The sequence below is a fragment of the Acinonyx jubatus genome, chromosome F2 (genome assembly GCF_027475565.1).
Source record: "Acinonyx jubatus isolate Ajub_Pintada_27869175 chromosome F2, VMU_Ajub_asm_v1.0, whole genome shotgun sequence".
In the NCBI taxonomy this organism is placed as follows: Eukaryota; Metazoa; Chordata; class Mammalia; order Carnivora; family Felidae; genus Acinonyx; species Acinonyx jubatus.
Window position 1 is genome coordinate 19,674,906 of NC_069394.1, and position 24,003 is coordinate 19,698,908.

General features: G+C 41.5%; 1 protein-coding gene across 1 annotated transcript in view; it reads right to left on the bottom strand.

Annotated features, from left to right (window-relative positions):
• The window catches only part of DEPTOR (DEP domain containing MTOR interacting protein), a 135,287-nt gene extending 114,605 nt beyond the window's left edge, over positions 1 to 20,682 (bottom strand). The window contains exon 1 of the mRNA XM_015085654.3: positions 20,369 to 20,682. Within this exon, the coding sequence (XP_014941140.1) occupies positions 20,369 to 20,496 (128 nt within the window). The 5' untranslated portion in view covers positions 20,497 to 20,682. The remainder of the gene's footprint in view (positions 1 to 20,368) is intronic.
• Positions 20,683 to 24,003: the final 3,321 nt, after the last annotated feature.

A 24,003-nucleotide genomic window follows, 5' to 3' on the forward strand; every position in this document is an offset into this window, starting at 1 on the left:
GTGGAATCTAAAAAGCAAAACAACTGAACAAACAATAATACCAAAAAAGAGAAATGGACTCATAAATATAGGACAAACCAGTGGTTGCCAGAGGGGAAGGGGATGGGGAGATGGACAAAATAAGTGAAGAGGGTCAAGAGATACAAAGTTCCAGTTATAAAGTAAGTAAGCCACAGGGATGAAAATGACTATAGAGGGAACATAGTCAATAAATAGTGTAATAACTTTATATGGCAAGAGATGGTAACTATACTTATGGTGAGCATCTTGAAATGTATATAATTGTTAAATGACTGTGTTGTACACCCAAAACTAATATAATATTATATGTCAACTATACTTTAATTAAAAATTTAAAAAAATAAAAAATAATACCTTTCTAAAATTTTTTTAACGTTTATTCATTTTTTGACAGAGAGCGTAAGTGGGGGAGGGGCAGAGAGAGAGGGAGACACAGAATCCGAAGCAGGCTCCAGGCTCTGAACCGATAGCACAGAGCCCAATGCGGGGCTGGAACTCACAGACCGCGAGATCATGACCTGAGCCGAAGCTGGACGCCCAACCGACTGAGCCACCCAGGCGCCCCTACCTCTTTCTAAATATAAAATTTCATTGCATCTGTTTAAAGGTTAGCTGGCGCTCATAATTTGTATCACAAAAACTCATCACAAAACTTATACAAAGGGAAAGAAAAATTGTTATAGAAATAATAGAATTTCTTTATATATTTATGGCACCCAGAAAATGTCTATGTGACTCTACAGACCAAAGGCTCCTAGTGTGACCCACGCCAATTTTTTCTGAAGGTATCTGACCATCAACTAATAACTGCTGTAAATTCATGAGGCCAAGCTCACCATATCTTTCTAATAGCACCTGTGAAAGCTACAAATAGATGCGTGTCATCTAACCTGCAATGACACAATCAATCAGCAGACTCTGAAATGAGATTTTATGTCTGCACCTAAATATTTAGCAATTTTAACAGTGTACCGAAGTGACAGACTAAATATAAAAAGATCTAAAAATGTTAACTGGTTCACAATAGAATTGCACAAGTGTCCTTATCCATGAAAATATCGAAAACTGAAAACAACCAAATGAAATCAATGAAATAAAATACTCTCTGCTTCTTACTCCAAAGCACAGAGAAGTCCAATTCCTACAACCTGAGGGTTTCTCTATTTTTATTTATTTTATTTATTTATTTATTTATTTATTTATTTATTTATTTCCTTTTTTTTGGGGGGGGAGTTCTCTATTTTTAAAGTAAGAAAGGGGAGAATGAAATTTCATTACTTGGAAACTAAAAGCATTTCACTTTCTATAAGGGATCAATCAATAAGCCTTTGTTTATAGTCTACCCTATCCTTAGAACAGTGGAGATACAATGAGAGCCATCAAAACAGTAACAGACAGCCATCTATATAACAAATGTTGTTAGAAATCCAACATATTTTTACGTATTAAAGCCTATACAAATGCAAGCAAATCATAAGATGATTGTTTTGATCATAAGATGATTTTCTATACCAACCAGTATAAGCCTTTGTTTACACTCTAAAGCTGGCAAAAATTTTATGTTAATATCCCCAATTCTGTGCTTTGAGCAAAAATTAAAAAGAGTATAATAGATATCTGTAATTTTTATCACATAGTATTTATATACCTCATTCCTAGTATTAATTTCTATGTCAATAATGGCTATAAGAAACAGCAACTAATTCTGGCTAATTCAGGAAAAAGAGGATTTCACTGAAAGGATATAGATAGAGGCTACCACAAATGCAAGAGAAGGTTGAAGTAGGAAGCTTGGAAAATGTAGGAACTGTGTACCTCTGGGAATATGCTCTGGAGTCTCATTGAGGAATCAGGAAACTACCAAAAGCATTTAAAATTAGATAGGCAGGAGATTCCCAGAGACTTCCAAGAACTTCTGAACAGTGCTCTCGAAGCAGGCTAGTAACTTTCCAAGAGCCATATAGTGATTCAGTAGGTACAAACTATGGTTGTTTCATAACAGATTTGTCATTTAAAAAAAGCATAAGCCATTCCAATTGCCAATGACCATAGACACATTGAATGAGATTCTCAACTAACTGTTTAAATACATACAGATTCGTGCTTAGATTTAAAGCATTAACTGCTTTCAGGCTCTGTGAAGTATCTGAATGCGTGCATGCAGTCTTCTTCGTCTACCAGATAGACAACTTTTCTCATTAGGAGAAGACATGGAAATGAATGAACAGAGTAGGTCATTCCTTCCTCAGGCTTCATTCAGCTCCAGGTTAGGTCCTGAGACCACGAGCAAGAACTAACAGAGGGGGAAGAGACTCCCAGGTACGTAGCTAAAGTGTCAATCAGCTAAGTAATAACATTTCTAGTGACAGGAAGAAGCGTGAATACATAAATACAAACAAGGAGCGACTTAATGTGTGACAAAATGAAGAAAGCATTATATCACAAGATAAGGAGGAATTAAAAAATAATATGACTTTATACCTACAACATTATTTTTAAATTTATAGTGACTGACAGAGGGCGAGGTGAAGATTTTTAAAAAGATAGGGGAAAATAAAGCCAGCTTTTCACATTTGGTTAAAAATAGCAACATGCAGTCTTGATATGGGTTTTACCAAAAGGAAGATTGCACAGAGAACACCCATTAGTCTACAACTGCATATACATTATTAATGTCATGTTCTGTGCAACAGGTATTAGGCTTTCATCATGGGGGGAAAATGATCAGAAAACAAGTGGTTTAGGATTCCATATGGCTATTCAATTCTCTACACTTGATCAAAATTATCGCAATGTTTCTAAACTTAGTTTCCTACTATAAAATGTAAGTATTTTAAAATGTAAACAAAAGAGGGGCACCTGGATGGCTCAGTCGGTTAAGTGTCCGACTTCTGCTGAGGTCATGATCTCATGGTTCGTGAGTTCAAGCCCCGTGTCGGGCTCTGTGCGAACAGCTCAGAGCCTGGAGGCTGCTTTGGATTCTGTGTCTCCCCCTCTCTCTACCCTCCCCCCCTCTCAAAAATAAATAGACATTAAAAAAAATCATTCTCATAAAAAATGTAAACAAAAGTAATAAACACCAAAGCTTCTCAAAGTCAATTTATAAATTTGCAAAATGCTCATCTCTCATTTGGAAGAATGTTACCAGCTTCTAGTAGGTGCTCCTTAATACAACCATGCACATCCCCCACGCCCCCCCCCCCCAACACACACACTTTCTCTCTCTTAGATATACATTAAGAGTTGGCAAACTTCTTCTATAAAGGACCAAACAGTAAATATTTTTTGGCTTTGGAGATCAGACAGTCTCATTTGTAATAACTCTGCTGTTACAGTACAAAAGCAGTAAATGAAGGGGCATGGCTGTGTTCTAATAAAACTTTATTTCCAAAAACATGCAGCGGGCCAGAGATGGCCCACTAGCCATAGTTTTTGCCTGTTCCCAACATATGCGATTGATTTTCATGCATCATTTAAAAATCCACGTATTTTGGGGGGCACCTGGGTGGTTCAGCTGGTTAAGCGTCCGACTTCAGCTCAGGTCATGATCTCCCAGTTTGTGAGTTCCAGCCCCACGTGGGGCTGTCTGCTGTCAGTGCAGAGCCAGCTTCTGATCCTCGTTTCCCTCACTCTGTGCCCCTACCCCCTGCTCAAAAATAAACATTAAAAAAAAAATCATGTTTTCAGGACACCTTGGTAGCTTAGTTGCTTGAGTGACTGACTCTCGATTTTGGCTCAGGTCATGATCTCACGGTGGCAAGATCAAGCCCTACAATGGGCCTCAAGCTGAGTGTGGAGTGTGCTGGAGATTCTCTCTCTCTCTCCCCTGACCCTACCCCCCTTCTCTCTTTAAAACAAATTTTTTTTAATAAAATAAAATTTCATGTTTTTGGCATCATGAATAAATGTGTACACTCTCATTTCATAACTGAAGAAAATGTGCTTCCAGAACATTAACTCCAAGTCATGTTGACCTGTTTACTATTACTATTACCCTATGTGCTAGGCTTTATTCTAAGTACTCTACATGCATGTTACCTCAAGGACTCTATTTATCTTCCCATTTTATAGAAAAGGAAACAGAAGTGGTTTTTTTAATGTTTATTTATTTATTTTGAGAGAGAGAGAGACTGTACGCCAGTGGGGGAGGGGCAGAGAGAGATTCCCAAGCAGGCTCTGCACTGAGTGTGGAGCCCAATGTGGGGCTGGATCTCACAACCATGAGATCATGACCTGAGCTGAAGTCAAGAGTCAAAGGCTTAACTGACTGAGCCACCCAGGCACCGCAGGAAACAGAACTTTAAACTGATTTAGTCAACAAGAGCGCTGAGTTAGAGCCCCTGAATCTCCTGAGAGTCCATTTATTCAAGAAACCATGCCAAGATTGCATAATCCCCTTTAAATAGTCCTTATCCCTTATCCTTAGTCTTCTGCTAAAGCAAGTCTTGTCTCAGGATACTTGAAAATTCTAGCATTAAGCTTACATATCCCCCGATAGCATAGAAAATCTTTCTACTTACTCTGTCTTGAATCCAAGATTCCCCAACCCTTAGAGTTCTGCATTCTTCTAATTCTAAAATCAACATCTAAACTACAAGACCCTTCTTCCACCAAATCTCAATGTCTAGTGTGAAAAAATCAGTTACGATCATAAAATTATTGTCTTCTCCATTCCTACAAAAGAAGCAAGAGAGGGTCTGGAACCAAATGCCCAGGCTTATTTTGCTATTTCAACTTACACTCTGAGAACAATGAATCAAAGGCTCTATATAAGGGTCTAAAGTAAAGATCTATAGTTAACTAAGTAAAAATTTATTCTGGCTCTCAACAGAAATTGAGCAATACCTTGAAGAGCTCTCAGGCTACAATGTACCAAATAATATTTGGAACATTTCAAATGTTGCTTGCATGAGATTCTACTGACTAATCTATTCCTTATGTGTAAAACATAAGCCTAGGGATATGCATTTTCCTAGAGTTCCGTGCCACAAAAAAGCATCAATAAATAGGTTTCCTCCCACAGCCTAAAATATGACCAGCTGGATTCACATTCCAGAACTTTCATTTCTGGTTAATAAACAATCCATAGGTGAAGCATATTTACTATTATCTTAGGATAAAACACACAAAAGTCAATCTGACGCATTTCATCAGTATACTTCTGGTATTTAGGCATATGGCGTAGTGTACATAGCGGATTATTCACACAACTAAGCCAAGTTTTTGTCGCTTTAAATAGTCCTTCATTAATTTTAAAGGTATTGGGGCACCTGGATGGTTCAGTCAGTTAAGCATCGGACTTCGGCTCAGGTCATGGGGGAGGGGCAGAGAGAGATTCCCAAGCAGGCTTCGAGCCCCACGTCGGGCTCTGTGCTGACAGCTCAGAGCTTGGAGCCTGCTTCATTCGGATTCTGTGTCTCCCTCTCTCTCTGCCCTTCCCCCACTCATGCTCTGTCTCTCTGTCTCTCTCAAATATAAACATTAAAAAATTTTTTTAATTTTACAGATACTAACATTGCTATTCATCAATTGCATGTATATAGTTGATATAATTCTTATTGTGTATGAACGTTTAATGTTTACTCAACACAGATGCAAATGTCCTGAAACAAGTCCAATTTCAAAGGTCCAGGCTCCACATCCACAACAGCTGAGGCATTCTCTGCCCCTGACCTTCAGGCTCCAATGGCTTCAGGCTGAGTCCAACTGTGTCTTCAACCCACAAACTCTAAGGGTCTGGCTTTTGATGGAACACTAGTGTGTTACAAAGCCCAGCTCTTTCATTTGGCTGGTCTTGTGATCCTGGGCAAGTTTCTTACCTTGTTTCTAAGGCTTTGTGTCTCCTTCTCTAAAATGGAACTAATGATATCTACTGGAAGATTAAATGATATAATTCATGTAAAATGCTTACCACACTATTTGGCACACAGTAAGGTTCAGTAAATACTGGTTATTATTACTGTTATTACTCTTGTTGTTATTTACTGGGGAGGCTAAAAGAAAATCAGAATAACACAAAAGCAATGAACATCACGGTAAATAGCACAGCAATGAAACTTAAAATCCACTGCCAAGGGATGATTTATCCATCTGTCTTGGCAGAAGGAAAACAGATGGAAGTTCAATGTTAAGCAATTAAAAGGACTCAGAGGTTAGAAGACATAACCTAGTTTAACCTTTGAACTAAACACCCTCGCTTATAAAATAAGGTAACATTTAAAATGGTGGTTTCCAAACTTCAGAGTAAATCAAAATGCACTTGCAGCATTAAAATATGGTATGCCTCTTCCTGGACTCAGGCATGGAAGTTCTGGACCTAGGAATAAATAAGGCACCGTACCTCACCCCGAAGAACGCAGATGAGTCACCTGTGGAGGGCCATGCAGGATGTGTGGAGGTGACCTCAGAGGCCCAGCATGACTTGCCAGGCAGTGAGCTAGCTAAGACCGGGAGCCTGGCCTTTCCCCAGCAGGAGTGGCTTCACCCAAACCCAGCCGTCACCAGGACTGTGGCCCTTCCTGGCCACAACTTCAAACAAGGCCCCAAGGTCTCCAGGTGCTGCGCACTTGCTGTTTCCCAGCTTGGTCTCGTCGGTGCCTGACTTCACAGTATGTGTGCATTATAGAAAGGCCGAGTGGCCTGGGGACAGGGCCCACCCTATGGAATAGAAACATCCTACATGTCAGGCAGCTTCATGCTCATGCCCAACTTGTAGGATAATGAGGAATGGAAGGCCCTGTACCTTCTTGCTGGGCCTTCCCACCTATGGGTCTCTAGTAAAAGTGTTCCTTAACCCATCCATACTTGGGATTCACCTTCACCCCCCTCACCACACCAGAGAGACGAAAACAGAAAGGGCTCTAGAGGCCTTGCTGGAAGCGTGTAAGATGAGGGAAGGCTCCAAGCAAGAGAAGTTTTTTGTTTGTTTGTTTGTTTGTTTGTTTTGGTTTTTTTTAAGTCACTGGAAGAAGAAGTTTAGCAGTTGGACCTTCCCTTTAGAAGGTGCCAGCTTTTGCTTACACCTCCCATTTCCAAAATTCTGGACGGGAAGGGAAGACAGGCCTGCCATCAATCACCTTGACCCTTCTCCAGAAAAATTATTATCACACTAGGACATAGGGCCCTCAGAGAAGAAAACACCTGCCCTATGAGAAACACATACTTCACATTAACAATCCCTGCTGCCATGAGAGGCATTTTAGGCCACACAGATAAGATGCGATTCTCAAGGACTCATGGTCTAATACCGTAAAATGTCCGCCTTCTTGCAGATGTGGTTTTAAGTGACTAACTGAATTGGCCAAAAGTAACCTTGGAACAATTGTCTGAATAGACTACAGTATCGTTTTAAGTAAGTGTTCTCTTTGCTACCTGTTGTACTATCATCCCCATGAAGGTCCATCTCCCAGGAACCCCCAGACAATGTAATTGAATAACTGTTGCTAGGCTCTATCAAGAAGAGCAGTTTTTGCTACAAAGCTAAACAAATTGTCATATTATATAGGTGGATGTCCTTTTAAGGACCACCAGGCTAAGTTTTATGATGAAATTTCCATTCACATAAGCTACCAATAAAGATTGCAAGGGTCTCCCCAAACGTACCCTAGATTCTACAAGTATGGTTGCTTTGCTGATGCTAGCGTTCCTCCCAGCCCCCCTCCCCTATCCATACATCTAGAGGCTCATAAAGAACACACTGACTCTTGGCTACTAGAAGTTTTCTCTGGCAGAGGCGAACACATTTGTCCATATGCTCAACGGAGGAACACTGGTGACGTGGAACAGTTACAAGTTGTGAAAGATGTTTCGAATCTCAAGAACTGGGAGAGAGAAGACCTTTAAAAGGTCACTCCCACTCTCCAAAAACCTTCCCAGGGACCCTCCAGAGGCCTGGCTTCAGTCAGGAAACCTTAGACTACAGATGGGACAGATACATAAAAGAATCAAAAATGTCCAGATAAGCCCCCAAATTCTCAGTTTTCAAACTCCTCCCTGAGTAAACATTCTCCCAGAACTGCTGACAAATAGCCAAACCAACTTCCTCTCCTTCTCTGTGTTCCTCTTTTGGAAATGACATTATCTAGCAGCAAAACACCCAAAATGGAGCTAACAGGAAGACAATTGAAGAGATTCTCTCTGGTTAATTAACCACGGAAACAATCAAATCATTCTGTCCCATAATAAACAAAATGGCTCAACAAACCCTGGTGCATCAGAACGGTGGTTTGTAAGGAATTCCTGGCCCTAACCGCTACACCTTCCCTTGAAAGGTGTAATTAGAAATTATAATGAGGCCCTGAGTAATCAGACTCTGCCCTCCTTGGCTTCACGCCCTCATCAGTGCATAGTCAGCAAGTGGCAAGCAAGTAGACAAATGTGTTGGCTCCAGGCCCAGCTTCTTAGATTTCATGGATGCTTCTCAATGGGTTTAACTGGAGCTGCTCTCTTTTGTAGTCAACACAGGCGAAAGAGAAAAGTCGCATTTTGATATCACAGTTTCTTATCGATACTTGAGTACAAAAGTTTTGCTGCATTTGTACATGTGCCACCCATTTTGAAGAATAAAAGACTAAATTCATGCTACATTATCTGAGAATAAAACCAACTTTTATTTGGATTTATTCCTATTAGTTATCTTTACGGTAAGATGCAGTATGAAATCAATGCCCAAGTCACTAGTGTAAAGTCAACACAACATGCCCTGAAATATAAACTTAAACCATATTACCAGTGTGAGAACACCTGCCTTCTTGATAACCAAAGATAGCTCCCATTTCCAATTTATGGAGAACGGAGGGGGAAAATTGACAAAATGTACTGAACATGTGACATGAAAGATATTTTTTAGTTGAGCTATGTAAGTACAAAATGCTTTGCAACTTTTCCAAAAGGCTGCCTCTTAATTATCCCGAAAACAGCTTTGCTTAAACAAAGAGATGACTTTTATACAGCTTTGGCTCTCTCTGGATGGAGGTGTTCCTTGGAAAGTCATCAAAATCCGAGTGATACAGAAATCATTCTTTGTAATTTGAACCTAAACTTGCCATTTCAATCGTATCTTGAGAGTTCTATTTTACTCTATCACTGAGGGAATCCTGAACACCAGAGGCATATCTTCCAAATCAGAGGGTGGTGAGGGGTAGGAGATGAAGGAGGCAGTATCTGGATACAGAACATGTAACCACCATTATGGGGAGGTTTTCGGGAGGAGTTATGTAGAAAGGAGCAGAGTCCAAGATGCATACCAATGTCTCCTAACCTCTCCTATGCTGTGTCTTTCTTGTGGCTTTTCTGTAGACACTTTCTTCTTCTCTGTATAAGCTCCCTCTCTGAACTTTATTTCTTCTAAAATTATGGCTTAATCACATTGTACTCTACTCAAAAAATTTTCACTGATTTTTCATCAAGCCCAAATTACTTTTTGCAGAAGACATTGCGCTTATCTCCCCAACACTCAATGAACCTTTCTCCAAAGTACAACAGCTGTGATCTCCCCTTTCCCCCCAAGGGGACCCAAGGCAGGCAGGGTTAAAGCATCCTCCTTGATGCCACAGTATCACAGATGGGTAAGCCCAAGGCCCACCAGTGAAGAGCTTTGCTCTGTTGTAATATCTTGCGAGTCTGTGAGTTAAGATGGTACCAAATCATCCAAGCTCAAGACGTTTGCTGGTAGTTGATGGCAGCCAAATCCAGTCTTCGTTTGTTCAGGAAATAGTGAATATTAGTAAACTGCATGTTGAGGATTTTAGGGGAAGTATATTATTGTCTGCAACTTAGTCCAAAGTGCCTAAGAACAATAAGATGAATTGATGGTTGGACAGAAAGACGGACAGAAGGACAGTTAAGTGATAAAGCAAGCATGGTAAAATGTGAATTGTGGAATCAAAGTGGTGGAGATAAGGTGTAAAATTCTTTAAACTTTCCTGTATGTTTAAAACTTTTCATGATAAATAGTTGGCAGGAAAAAGCTCTAGTTGAGTCTTGTTCTTTCTGTTTGGATACTCTTAAAATACTTTTGTGATATCTTTTAGCTCTTAGAAGTATGGCAGCAGGACAAGTGTCCTTTATTGTGGCAGCCAAGGTCTGTGCATCCTCCCCGACGATAGCTTCAGTTCTACCCACTGTTACATTTGACTGTCAGATTCTACAACCAGTCATTAACAAAATCAGTTCTGGGGCACCTGGGTGGCTCAGTCGGTTAAGCGTCCGATTCGGCTCAGGTCATGATCTCGCAGTTTGTAAGTTCGAGCCCCACATCAGGCTCTGTGCTGTCAGCTTAGAGCCTGGAGCCCACTTCGGATTCTGTGTGTCTCTCTCTGCCCCTTCCCTGCTTGTTCTTTGTTTCTCTCTCTCAAAAATAAACATTAAAAATTTTTTTAAAAATCAACTCTAATAAATGTGAAGGAAAATGAATCATGCTTATGCATTAGATCACACTGCCTTAAAACCTCATCCCCTCAACTGCTTTTTGTAGTCAGTTCTCAAGAAAAAAAATAGTACAATAAGTAGGAGCTTTGGTAAAGTCTTGCTTTATCTACCTTATTGTAGTTTAGCTAAATGTAATATAAGGCGCTCTCTACACCTCAATGTAAAACAGTCCTATATCATCACAGGATTAACCCCTTGCTTTTTTCAGTGACTATATTCTGTGAAAGTCACTTTCATTTATGGAAAAGTTAGAGAGTAAAAAGCTAAGTAGAACTTTAAAAACAACTCGGTGAAAAGAAGATCCAAGTTTACTCCATTCTTCTTTTCTCCTAGGGAAGAGAAAAGGAATTGGGAAGCAAAACAGCACTTCTACAATCCAAGTAATTCACACTTTAGTGTATTCAATGTATGTGCCTGAAAATAAGTGTGCAAATCTTACAAGAGGATTGTATTTTAAATAGCAAACTAACTCAGGATACACAAAAGAAATATGTGCTAAACTCTTCTTTAACGTGAAAAAAAACACGTATATATGAACTTTCATATATTCTCGTATGAAGAACAAGATAATATCCTTTTGCAGAGGACATGGAGCTTATCTCCAGAACACTCGATGAACCTTTCTCCAAAGTACAACAGCTGTGATCTCCCCTCTTCCCAAGGGGACCCAAGGCAGGCAGGGTAATGGCATCTTTCTTGCCACAAGTATCACAGATGGGTAAGCCTAAGACCACCTTAAGAACGGCACATAATTCTGTATCTCTACACTGTCCCCTTCCGAATCCCCCTTGCTTTTTTCTGTCAAGACACCACTCACAGAATAGCCTTTCAAAATTTCACAGCTTGTTAGAAATGGCCAAGCTTCACACATAATAAAATGCAGTGACTAACCCCACCCTAATGAAAACAGGATAGCATGAAACGAGACTTTCCCTCGTAAGGAGAGAGTGCTCATCAGAATGCTCATTTGTTTCTCACTCTTTAAGGCAAGATGAGAGTAGCTGCTGTGCTGGGACTGGTCCTCTGAATCCTGCCTGATCTCCCCACAAAGCTCCAGGCTCAGTTCTCTGTGGCAGTAATGGTTTTGCCATCTCACAGAGCTGGATGATCCAATCGGGCCAACATGGAGGTGGGTGCTGGGCCACAGCTTTCTCAGTGAAAGGGATCTCTGGGGGCTCATGGGTGGCTCAGTCAGTTGAGCGTCCAACTTCGGCTCAGGTCATGATCTCACAGTTCATGGGTTCGAGCCCCGAATCAGGCTCTGTGCTGACAGCTCAGAGCCTGGAGCCTGCTTTGGATTCTGTGTCTCCCTCACTCTCTGCCCCTCCCCCACTAGCGCTGTCTCTCCCTCAAAAATAAAATTGAAAAAAAAATTTTTTTAATTTGTTAAAAAAAAAGTAATCTCCGGGTAAATATCAGAATCAGAAGTGGGTAGATACAAGTATCCCCAGGAGACTGTGTCGTCAGCATTAAAACGAGTAAGCGAACCACCACCACTGCCAGTAACAGAGAGCCACAAGTCACAGCTGAGGGGTAAAAGTGGAGAGATTTGAGACTTTCTCTGATGACACTAGCTGCTAACTCCCTCCTCTTCTTACCTCCTCTGCAGCTGCCATGGGCTTCCCTGAGCTGAAGAGCCCTGGCATGTGTCCCCACTTGCCACACCCTAGCAACAGCTGTTAATCTGAAAACCACAGATACAAAAGAACATCTTGTCCCACACTGCTGGGTGTGTTTTCTCTTGTTTCATCTCATCTCTTCCATCCACCTTTAAAATTATTCCAAAAGGCACCAAAAAAAAAAAAAAAAAAAAAAAAAAGTGATTCTTTGTGCAGACCTGAGTAGGTAGGTCAGTGTTCTCTCTGAACTCTTCCAAGATGGAACCATCACAGCCAGCCCTGAAAAAATAGCTCCCATGGCCCCTGCTGGCATTGCCACCAGGAAGAGCTGTGTGCAAGCACGCTGTCTGGCCTACTAAGTCCTCTGCCCCCAATCTGTCTCCACTATTGTCCCTCAAGTATATAATGATCCACAAAAAGAATCACTGACATAAGCTTCCAAGTTTGGTTAAGGCTGATAAATACTGGCACAAGGATCTCGGATCTAGACTCCACTTGTCTGTAGTAGACAATGAGGGGGATAGAAAAGTGCGATGACCCACTGTGTATAGAGAGGGCTGATCGTCGTTCTTCTCAGTCTTTTCCTAATCACTAAACTCCTAGAAACCAACCATTTAAGAGCCACTACTTACTAAAGGGAAGTGAATTCCTGATACAAATGAATACTGGAAATAAGAGGAGAGAACGATCTTCCTTCCCCCTCCATTCACTTCTTTGGAGATGTATTTAACTTACTTTCAGGTTTATTGATTCCAAAAGACGGAAGCCATAACTGAAATATCAGCACTGGCTTTTGAGGAACACAAATATATTACTCAAACACAGCTAACAGCAGTCATTTCAGAAAAAGGTTTACATATGAATAAGTGCATAAAGATATAAAATAATTCCATAATCGTTTATTGAGCACTTACTAAATGCCTTCTATTTGCATGATGTTTTTTGCAAGTGACAAAGTCCCTTCATGTGCTCTCTCCAGGTTACGAAACGAATCATTACCAAGGGTTTGCTATGTACCAGGGTTCTGCTCCCTGCCCTCACATCCCGTTTGTGAAGCGGAAAACAGGTTTACAGGAACAGGGTCTGTATGTTGGAGGAGCCTCCGATTCAAAGGCAATTTAACACCCTACACTAGGCTTCTCTGCATTGATTCCAAATACAGTGACTCTGTTTCCTACAACCCCCTCCCCCTTTTTTTTATGCAAACAGGCAATAATTTCCTGACTCCAGGATATCTCTGCTGTTTTGAAGAATACAAGAAAACAAGTGTTCTCCTTCTTTTTGGATCTCTAGACTTCAGTAGTAGCATCTGGGGGGTAGTTTCCGGCTATTCCCTTCATCTACAGTGTCTGCTAGAGCTAAGCTTCCATAGTAATGGCTTCCAGTAGGGCTACCCCCTAAGAAAATCTCCAGGCCAACCTTAAAATTCTTTGTGTTCAAATGCAATGAAATGGACTCTTTGTCCTTTTTCTATTCGGCATGCTCTAAATTCCTCACCTCTTGTTTACTTTATTATAGCTTGATTTTTTTTTTAATTTTTTTTTCAACGTTTATTTATTTTTGGGACAGAGAGAGACAGAGCATGAACGGGGGAGGGGCAGAGAGAGAGGGAGACACAGAATCAGAAACAGGCTCCAGGCTCTGAGCCATCAGCCCAGAGCCTGACGCGGGGCTCGAACTCACGGACCGCGAGATCGTGACCTGGCTGAAGTCGGACGCTTAACCGACTGCGCCACCCAGGCGCCCCTATTATAGCTTGATTTTTGTTCGATGAGCTGATTTTTACTTCATACCTGCACACTGCATTAACGTTTGCCAAGCAAATTCAGGAAGCAGTTCAACACTTATTGAACGTGTTTTTTTGAAAAAGGCAATAAATAGCAAGGCCGTGAGAGTCTGGAAAGACAGTCTGTTATAGCAAAAAGGCAAATACATCCAACAATCCGAAAGAACTACAATTTCCTACAATTTGGCTAAAATTCATTGCTTAGCAAATTGCTTGTAGGGAACCAGCATTTAGTGATTGGATGAGATCGCTGTAATTAGCATATTTAGTCTAGGTAGAGGAGCATAACTGGAATGCTTGAAACGTTTTCTCTCTTAATTAAGCATTCCTCATCACCTTCTTAACTCTCCTCCCCACCCCACCTGCATCCTCACAGCTGGCAAAGTAGTGAACTGCAATTCATCTTCCCGTTAAAATGATTACAGATTCAGAATGGAGTTCTAATTAAGTTTTCAAAACCACATGGCAAGGACGACCCGGTTCAATAGTAGAGGAAGTGACCACTCTATCTTGTGAAAACATAAACACTTCTAGAAATACATTGAATTTTTCCCAACAGAATGGAAAAGAAATCATTTGTCTGCTTATGTGTTTGCAAAAAGTAGTCATGCTAGAATGTGACAAGTCTTATACACATGATTCCGTTTTACATTTGTCTCATCATTACATTTTGCAACCCTCTAAATTACTAGTTGAGGACATCATTAAATTGTAGTCTAGCATCCTGCCTAAGAACAGGTACTTTCAGTTCTCTGACTTTATGGCTGGATAACCTATAGCCAGTTGGTTTAAATGTTTGGTTTCTTAGTTTTCAAATTTGTAAAATGTGGGTGATGCATATCTTCTACATAGAGCTGCTATAAAGATTAAAGGCACATATATATACATATATATGTATATATATATATGGCATATAAATGTCTACAGATATATAGATATCTCTCCATCTCCTTGGTAGGTAATAAATGGCATATAAATGAGTATTATTGTTATTATTACCACACCTACCATTACCACAAAGAGGACAGTAATATTATTGGGGATTCTTTATTTAAACGCTCTATCACAAACTACTTTCTTGTTAAGTATCTCTGCGATTATCCTAGAGAAGAAACATGAGGTGTATTTTGGATGTCTTAATTAGTGTCACAGTTATGACTGCAGGGACAAATTTCAAGACAAAAGACATAAATAGAACACATAAAAATATCAAATGATTTGAAAATTCATAATATGAAATCTTACTCATGAATGATTTATATATGGTTAATTATCTTCAAGTTAGGAATGTTCTAAGATTTTCTTGACTATGGCACCTTTTCTGTTTTGTATCAAGAAAAATACTATAAAATATATATGTAAAATATCAGTTCTATCTGGTGTGGTAATAATGTGTTATTGAGTTAGTGATAAATATCACTACATTCTTTGGTCAATCAGAAAAGCAAAGTTTATGTAAATACATCTAATATTTTGCCTTTTATCATTCTTTGATAAAAATTTTCATCCAAATCTATTTTGTAATCGTTTTATTGAGATGTAAGTGACACACCACATAGTTCATCCATGTAATGTATATAATGAGATGGTCTTAAGTATATCCCCAGAGGTATGAAATCATAACCACCATCAAGTGTAGAACATTTTCCTCCTCCCCAAAAGAAACTCTAGAACCCTCAGCACTCGTCTTCTGTTCTCCCTCCCCACTGCTGCTGGCAACCACCTTCTTTCTACCTCCATAGATTTGCCTCTTGTGGACATTTCATATAAAAGGAGTCATACAATATGTGGCCTTTTGTGCCTGCCTTCACTCAGCATATTTTCAAAGTTTATCCATGCTGTAACATGTATCAGTACTTTATTCCTTCTTATGCCGAATAACATTCCATTGCATGGATACACCATACACTGTTAATCCATCCGTCGGTGGATGGGCACTTGAGTTGTTGTTTTCAGCGACTGTGAATAATGCTGCTGTGAACAGTTGTGTATCAATTTTTATGTGGACATATGTTTTCATTTCTTTTGAATATATGCCTAGGAGTAAAATTGCTGGGTCATATGTTAACTCCATGTTTTATCTTTGAGGAAACGCCAGACTGTTTTCCAAAGTGGCTGTATCATCTTACTTGTCCACCAGCAGTGTTTCAAGGTTCCAATTTCTCCATGTCTTTGCCAACACTTGTTACTATTTCACTACAGCCATCCTGTTGGCATGAAGTGGTATCTGAATGCATTTTTAAGATGCAAAACCGGGGGCGCCTGGGTGGCTCAGTCGGGTAAGCGGCTGACTTCAGCTCAGGTCATGATCTCGTGGTCCGTGAGTTCGAGCCCCGTGTCAGGCTCTGTGCTGACAGCTCAGAGCCTGGAGCCTGTTTCCGATTCTGTGTCTCCGTCTCTCTCTGCCCCTCCCCCGTTCATGCTCTGCCTCTCTCTGTCTCAAAAATAAATAAATGTTTAAAAAAAAAAGATGCAAAACCGTAAAAGTACATTGAACACAGAAGTAAATCTTTTATGAGAAGGGAAAGAATGAAGACAATAGGGAAAGGACACCGCAGTCAGGCTGGAAAAGGAAGTTTTAATTCATTTCAGGTCCTTATGCAACCAACTGCCTTTCCAAGTGTCAGGACTGAGGAGTCAGCCCTCAATTTCACATCTGGAGCTTATAATAATCATAACAATGATAACTAATCTTGGTTTATGGTTTATTTTACAAAGTTCCCTCCCATATTGTAGCCCATTTGATCCACCAGCACAAATCTTATGTGGAAGGGTATTATTGTTCCCATTCTGCAGGTAAGAGCACAGAGGCCCAGAGCGGCTGACTTGACCAAGGGAATAGAAGTTTAAATATATACATATATATGTGTCTAATAAACATTAAATATTATAATATTTCATAAATATTAAATAAGTAAGATGCATAGAGCTGGGCCTGGAACCCGAGTTTTTTATCTCAAATCCCAATCCTTGGTGTCCTCTTTCCTTACTGCCTTATTGCTGATGACCAAAAAAGCAGTGGAAAAGCAAGAGAAGGCAAAAGGGAGTTGCGTGTCTGTGAAGCAGTTAGAGGCAGGAAGCCTGCACATCGTAAAGTCCCCACAATCAGACTGTGAAAAGGCAGCTAGGGATGTATGAACATGTTGTGACAGTGACAGCAAGGATGGCATTCCCACCCCTTCATGAGAGGTCCCTCCCGTAATGAAGAAGCCAGGGCATACTTAAATCCCTAAATTCTGGGGGCACCAGGGTGACTCAGTTGGTTAAGCATCTGACTTCAGGTCAGGTCATGACCTCGTGGTTCCAGAGTTCAAGCTCTGCATGGGGCTCTGCACTGATGGTGTGGAGCCTGCCTGGGATTCTCTTTTTCTCTCTGCCCCTCCCCCACTCACTCTGCGCTGCCCCCCCCCCCCAGCACTCTCTCTCTCTCTCTCTCTCTCAAAATAAATAAACTTTTTTTTTTAAGTTTATTTATTTATTTTGAGAAAGACAGAGACGGCGTGAGTAGGGGAGGAGCAGAAAGAGAAGGAATCCCAAGCAAACTCCACACTGTCAGCTCAGAGCCTCAGGGCTACATGCAGGGCTCCAACCCATGAAGCCATGAGAATATGACCTGAGCCAAAAACCAAGAGTCAAATGCTTCACCAACTGGGCCACCCAGGCGCGCCCAAAAGAAATAAACTTAAAAAAAAATCCCTAAATTCTGAATATATCATCTGTACTTACCGTAGAATAGTCATATGCACTGGTCATTCTAATACTTATTGAGTAATTACTACGTGCTAGACACAGTACTAACATGGTTGAGACTTCTAAAAAGCAGTGATTACACTTTTCCAAAGTAAAATTAAATAGTGAACATTTTCTAAGCCTTTCACATGTGGCATCTCATTTAATCCTCACAAAATTCTTGTAAGAGATGTGGAAACAGGCCCAGAGAGTGAACTGACCCCAAAGTCACAAAATTATTAGATGGTGGAGGCAGAATAAGAATCAAGGCAGCCTGATTCTATACCCTGTGTCCTTAACCACCACCCAACCCTTCCTGCCAGATCTTGCTTGGCTCCAAGTCTTACGTGGTGACGCACAGAGACCAACAATACAGATTAATTCCAGCAGCCATTTGTTGAATGCTCATTAACACAAGAAGCTCAGGGGCAAATTCTCCCAACAACCCATTAAGTGCTTCTCTTCATTTCCACTTAATAGATGAGGAAACAGAGGCTCAAGGAAAGTGAACTGGCGCCTGGGTGGCTCAGTCGGTTGGGCGTCCGACTTCGGCTCAGGTCATGATCTCTGGGTCTGTGAGTTCAAGGCCCATGTCAGGCTCTGCGCTGACAGCTCAGAGCCTGGAGCCTGCTTCAGATTCTGTCTCCATCTCTCTCTCTGCCCTTCTCTCTCTCTTAAAAATAAAATAAAAACAAAAAATAAAAATTAAAAAAAAAGAGAGAAGTGAATTAACTTGTCCAAGGTCACAGAGCTACCATAGTCCATGCTGACATGGTGCTTACTATGTACCAGGCAGTGTTCTAAGCACTAACTCATCTAACCCTCACAACACTCTATAAGGTAGGCTCCATTATTGCCCACCATTCTTAGTTAAGTAACTGGTTCAAGATCTCCCACTAGTAAATGGTAAACTGAAGATTCACTCTAAATGTCAGCCTCAAAAACAACTTCAGGGTAGTTATTGGCTACAAAGTGGCTGAGCAGAAACTCAAACCCAGGCTCACCTCCTGAATGAGAATGAAAGACGGTCTTTTTTTTTTTTTTTTAATGTTTATTCATTTTGAGAGAAAGAGAGACAGAGAGTGCGAGTGGGCGAGGGGTAGAGACAGAGGGAGATACAGGATCCGAGGTAGGCGGACTCTATGCTGAACTCAAGAACCTCAAGATCATGAACTAAGCAGAACTCCCACACTTAACCCACTGACCCAGGCGCCAGGAGACAGTGCCTTCTATCTTTTTTCCAACAGGCTAAGCATGGCTCTCAAACCTGTTGCGGTGCAGAGGGGTGTTAGGAAGAGGGGAGTAACAACTGCTCTGGAGACCCCAGGGAAGGGGCATTTAAGCTGCATCCTGAAGGAGACAGTGCTTCCCGGACAAAGAGAGGCACCCTGCAATTTATTATTTAAAAAGAAATGAAATTGAGGACTTTTAAAAAGGTGATATAATAATGAGGAGCAAATTATTCAAAAGCAAGTGTTTCAGATTGAATCTGAAAAGCTTCAATTTTTTCAATTAGAAAATGCTCTTGATGAAGGAAAAACAAGCTTTTATTCCCTTGAATTTTGACTACATATTAAAAAATCATCGAGGGACAGAAATGTGCAGTTTGCCTTTTGTAACGTTAAACTCAAACTGACTTCCAAAATTTTACTTCCTCAATCTAAGGCTGCAAGCAGGGTGGTTATTAAAAACCTTCAGGGATCTTTGCAAGAATCTCTCTCCTTCAGGTCCTGAAACACAGCTTTTTCAAACCAAAATGAGCCTAGAGATTCAGGCCAAGCATTAGAAGGAAGAGGTGAGCGCCTCATTCCAGCTGGGCCAGGGGCAGGCACGCAAGTTGTGGCCACAACGTTTCAGAGCCAGGTTTTTTTTCCCCTGGCAAACTGATTTATGACCACACCACGGGCAACTGCGGAACCGATCAGACCGTGTAAATACATTACTCAAACACGAATCCAAGGACCTGGATGGGATGCGAATGTTAAGGGGGAGATCTGGGGTTCACTGCCTGTCCTCGGCGCCATGGGACCCGTCAATTCCTAATTCTTGCAGCAGCCTAGGGCCGGTGGACTCTGTTCTCCAAAATGTGCGCGCTAGGGAGTTGGCACAGCAGCAGGGCATCGGAGCAAGGTGCCTCCACGCCCCCTTGCGGACCCGAATGACGATTGATAAGGATGTGCCAATTTAGTGATAGGTAGTTTTTCAGAAACTGGGGTTTAGCCCCCACAAGACCCCTTCAAGGGGGATCCGGTGATCGGCCTCATTTTACAGATGAAACCGCGGAGGGTCAGGGGAGTGAAGCAGGACTTGCCAGCAAAAAGGAAAACCTCAAGTGAAGGCGATCACTGGGTTGGCCCTTTCATCTTAAAGAGTCTGGGGCTGCAAACGGCTTGGGGCCGCCCACCCCTCGCTCACTGGATAGACTAGGGGTCGGCTGGCAGCCAGCAGGCCTTGGTAGTGCCCAGGTGCCCAGGAAGAGGGAGCGCGCGGCGGGTGCCTGCGCGTCTGCCGAGCGCAGGGCTGCAGCTGCGGGGCCGGGGCGCAGAGCGCACCACCGGCTCGCATGCGTCCGCCTTGGGAGCCTCGCGCCAGTCCCGCGTCGCCGGACGCCCGGCTGCAGCAGCAGCTAAGCAAGGGCGCAATGCCGACCGCCCACGCGCCCGCAGCGGTCCGGGAGCCCAGCGCGAGTCCCCAGGCACGAGGCACAAGCGTGTGAGCGCGGGACTGCTGCGGACACAGGCTGGCAGTGCCACCGCGCGCCCACCGGCACTGCCCCACGCCTTACCGTAGCTGCTCCCCAGTGACCAGGACCTCAGCCATGCGCTCCAGCTCCCTTTGCTGCGCTCCACCACTCCCACCGGTGCTGCTGTCGCTGCCACCGCTGCCACCGCTACCGCTGCTGCCCTCCTCCATGATCGGGCCGCGCCGCTACTACCACTGTCTTTCCTAGACGCCGTGGGCTTGGGTGTTAAATCAGCCTGCCCTCACGGAGGCCTCCCCCGCCATCTTTGTCAGGGGCAGTCCCGTTGCTCAAATGCGATTGGCTAGAGAAGGAATCCCTGTGGGTAGGTTGAGGCGCTAGGCAAGTCCGCTCCAGGAACTCCAGCTTGGGGCGGTGGCTGGAGCCCCGCGTGGTCGGGGGGCGGGGCCAAGGGAGGAAAATATAAACATCTGGGCGGGGCGCCGGTTCTGCGTCGTGTGTGCTGGTGGAGGTTAGATAGGTGACCTCATTTTTCGTTACCCACAGAGCTCATGCCCTGGGACCTTGGGGAAAGGTTAGGAGGTTGCCGAACAAGTGTAAAGGTATGTTTATTATACCGCCTGTGCTCCAAATTGGCAGAGTAAAAATATAATGAAATAGCTCGACAGTGAACAATGAAGGATATACTGATATACACCTCACTGCAGGGGTTGGTGAAATTAGGCGTTCTTCTCGTCCCAATGCCCTTCACCGAAGATAACTTATTTGCCTTATGGTGTAATCACTAAAGAACGCTGGCCAGGGAATCGCAGAGCTAGGATCCAGCTCCACGCCTATAAATTCCTACCAAAATGTGCTTAATCCTCAGTTTCTTCCTTTACAAAATAAAAATAATTATGGCTACCACTTGTTGACCTCTACTGCATTAAAGATGCCTCAGAGGAAAGAGAGGAAGAAATTCTTTAATTTTTGCAACAAATCATAAAATGAGTATTGTCCTCATTTTGTATCAGGAAGCAGGCTGAGAGAGATGGGGTAACTTGTCCAAGGCAAGCAGGTAATAAATGCAAGAAGAATCAAACCCAGGACACTCTAGCTTCAGAGTTGTGTTCTTAAAAGATTGCTTCTTGAAACGAGGATATGATGGCATTGTCTACAGGGAGGATGGAAGGAACTTTGACTAATACCAAATAAATGTCCTGTTATTCAGTCTCATGCAAGGTCAGAGCCTGGTCTGGAGGAAAACAGTAATGCTCATGGTAGTGGTCATTGTACTAAAGGGATATTGTTTGTTGACGGTTTTTGCAACTTTTTACAATTTTTGCATATATACAGGTCTCTGCGCCCTTACAAGTAAATGTGAATTTTTTTTTTTAGTGAATACTGTATGGAAAGACAATCTTTCAACTGAAGATTTGTAGTAAGTTTACAGAATAAAAATGAAAATGAGAGGTCTGTCGAATAACAAATTCTCTTCTTTGTACATTTTATACCAATTCTGCCATTCAAGAATATTTATACTCACAATCCTGCAGGTTTATTATATTTTATTGTTCTGTTTTCTTGTCGTTTGTTTTTAAAGAAGATAATTGTAGCATTTTCCAATATTCTGCAAGTTCATTACCTAACTTACACAATTCACTGAACATTTATTCTGTGCTTTACATGGTGCTAAGCACTTTGTTTATATTATTTAATTGACCCCTGAGAATTGGGTATTCTTATCGTCAACTTACAAGTGGAAAAGCTTAAGCATAGAAAGGTAAAGTAATTTGCCTAAATTTCATACCTGGAAAGTCAGTTAGGCAGCCCTTGAACCCTGGGTCTGTAGATCCTCAAGGTTATGCTGAGCCGTACTCCAGAAAAAGAACAATTATCCCACCACCTTGTGCATTCAACACCAAGGTATTAGGTAATTCTTTCACCAAAAGAAATTATCTAATTTTCTTAACTTTTTAAATAGACCATGACAAAAATGTAGACCAAGCAAGACATAGTTCTAAGTGAATGTGATTCTAAGAGCTTCATGTTGCATAAACTATAAAAATAACTCAACATCAGCAGTAGTCCCAGAATTAATGAGTTTAACAGCTGGCTGTCACTCATGTTTTAATCCTATATTATAGAATATCAAGAGTTTGCATGGACTTCACACTCGAACATGCGGTTTCTATACTGATTCTGTCATTTATTAACTCTGCAACTTTATGCTAGTTACTAGTTACTTACTTCTCTGGGCCTCAATTTCCCAACAAGAATAATAATTCTTACCTCATGGGGATGTTGTGTGCCTTACTAATAACATTATGTAAGGTTTTCATGTACATGATGTGTGTTCAATAGCTGTTCTTTTTAATGTCTTTACTGCTTTTAATAATAAGAGGAAAAAGAAGGAGGAGGAGGAAAGAGAGGAAGGAGAAGATATTCTTACCAGATACTTTCCATGAGGAGTTTTTGGTACAAGGCAAAACACTTTTTCTCAAGTTATCTCTAGTTATTGTTTTTAATTCTTAGTGGGCCTTTAAAATGAAGAAAAGTGGGGCTCCTGGGCGGCTCAGTTGGTTGAGCATCCTTCCAACTCTTGATTTCTGCTCAAGTCATGATCCCAGCGTTATGGGATCAAGCCCCATGTTGGACTCCTTTCTGAGTGTGGAGCCTGTTGAAACTTCTCTCTCTCTCTTTCTCTTCTCTCTCTCCTTCTGTCCTCCCTGGCTCACACACATGTGTGCTGTCTCTCTCTCAAAAAGTAAAATGAATCTTAAAAAAAAAATGAAGAAAAGAGAAGTGCAGAACTGACCTCCCTAAATCTGTTTTTATATAATGTTTTTAATCTTTTTGAAAGTGCAAAATGGAAAAAATTATTACACATTTCTAAGTATCGAGTGTTCAACACTGTTTTATCCAAAAACTCTGACTCCGTGTTGTAAATTGTATCACTATTGTGATTGCCTTTTGTTTTTTCTTCCTATAAATCTAGCTGTGTTTTCATTTAAATTCAGGCAACTTTCTTTATCCAAAAATTAAAAATTAAAAGAAGTATATTTTTGCAAAATACTTTATTGTTTAATGATTTATGATAAAAATTATGATAAAAACCTTTTATCATGAAAATTTATGATTAGAAAAACACCTTGACATAAGGGGGAAAAAATTCAAGTCAGGAAAATACCTCATACCACTCCAGTGAGATACAGCAGAATTTATTTCTTTTGCTCAATGAGAAGGGTTTTCTGTGTGTGTGTGTGTGTGTGTGTGTGTGTGTGTGTGTGTGTGTACATGTCTACGGGAAGTGGGAACTGGTTGCTATCATTGTTTCAACCTTTCTTTTGACATATGAGCTATACCGTGCTCTATTGGGCTAGACGACAAACCCTTTTTCCTAACTTAGGGAAAGATTGGTCCTGCTCCTGAGGACATGTGAGCACCAGTGCTGAGTCTGTGAGCTCTAAAGCAACTGGTTGCAGAATAGACTGTGATCTCTAGGTATTGCTAGACGAGAGATGGGCACTGACATGGTGATTAAACCAGTGTGAGGATCTGAAAAGGGCTGAAAATTCCAACAGACCTCGGTTTGATTCCTGACTCCATTGGGGCAGGTTCATTATCATCCCTAGTTTTGGCCCCCTTTTGTAAAGTCAAGATCACACGACTGGTCCCATTGGGTTGTTGGGAGGACTAAATAAAATGTAATGAGCGCACTTGTTACAGTTGGGAGCTAT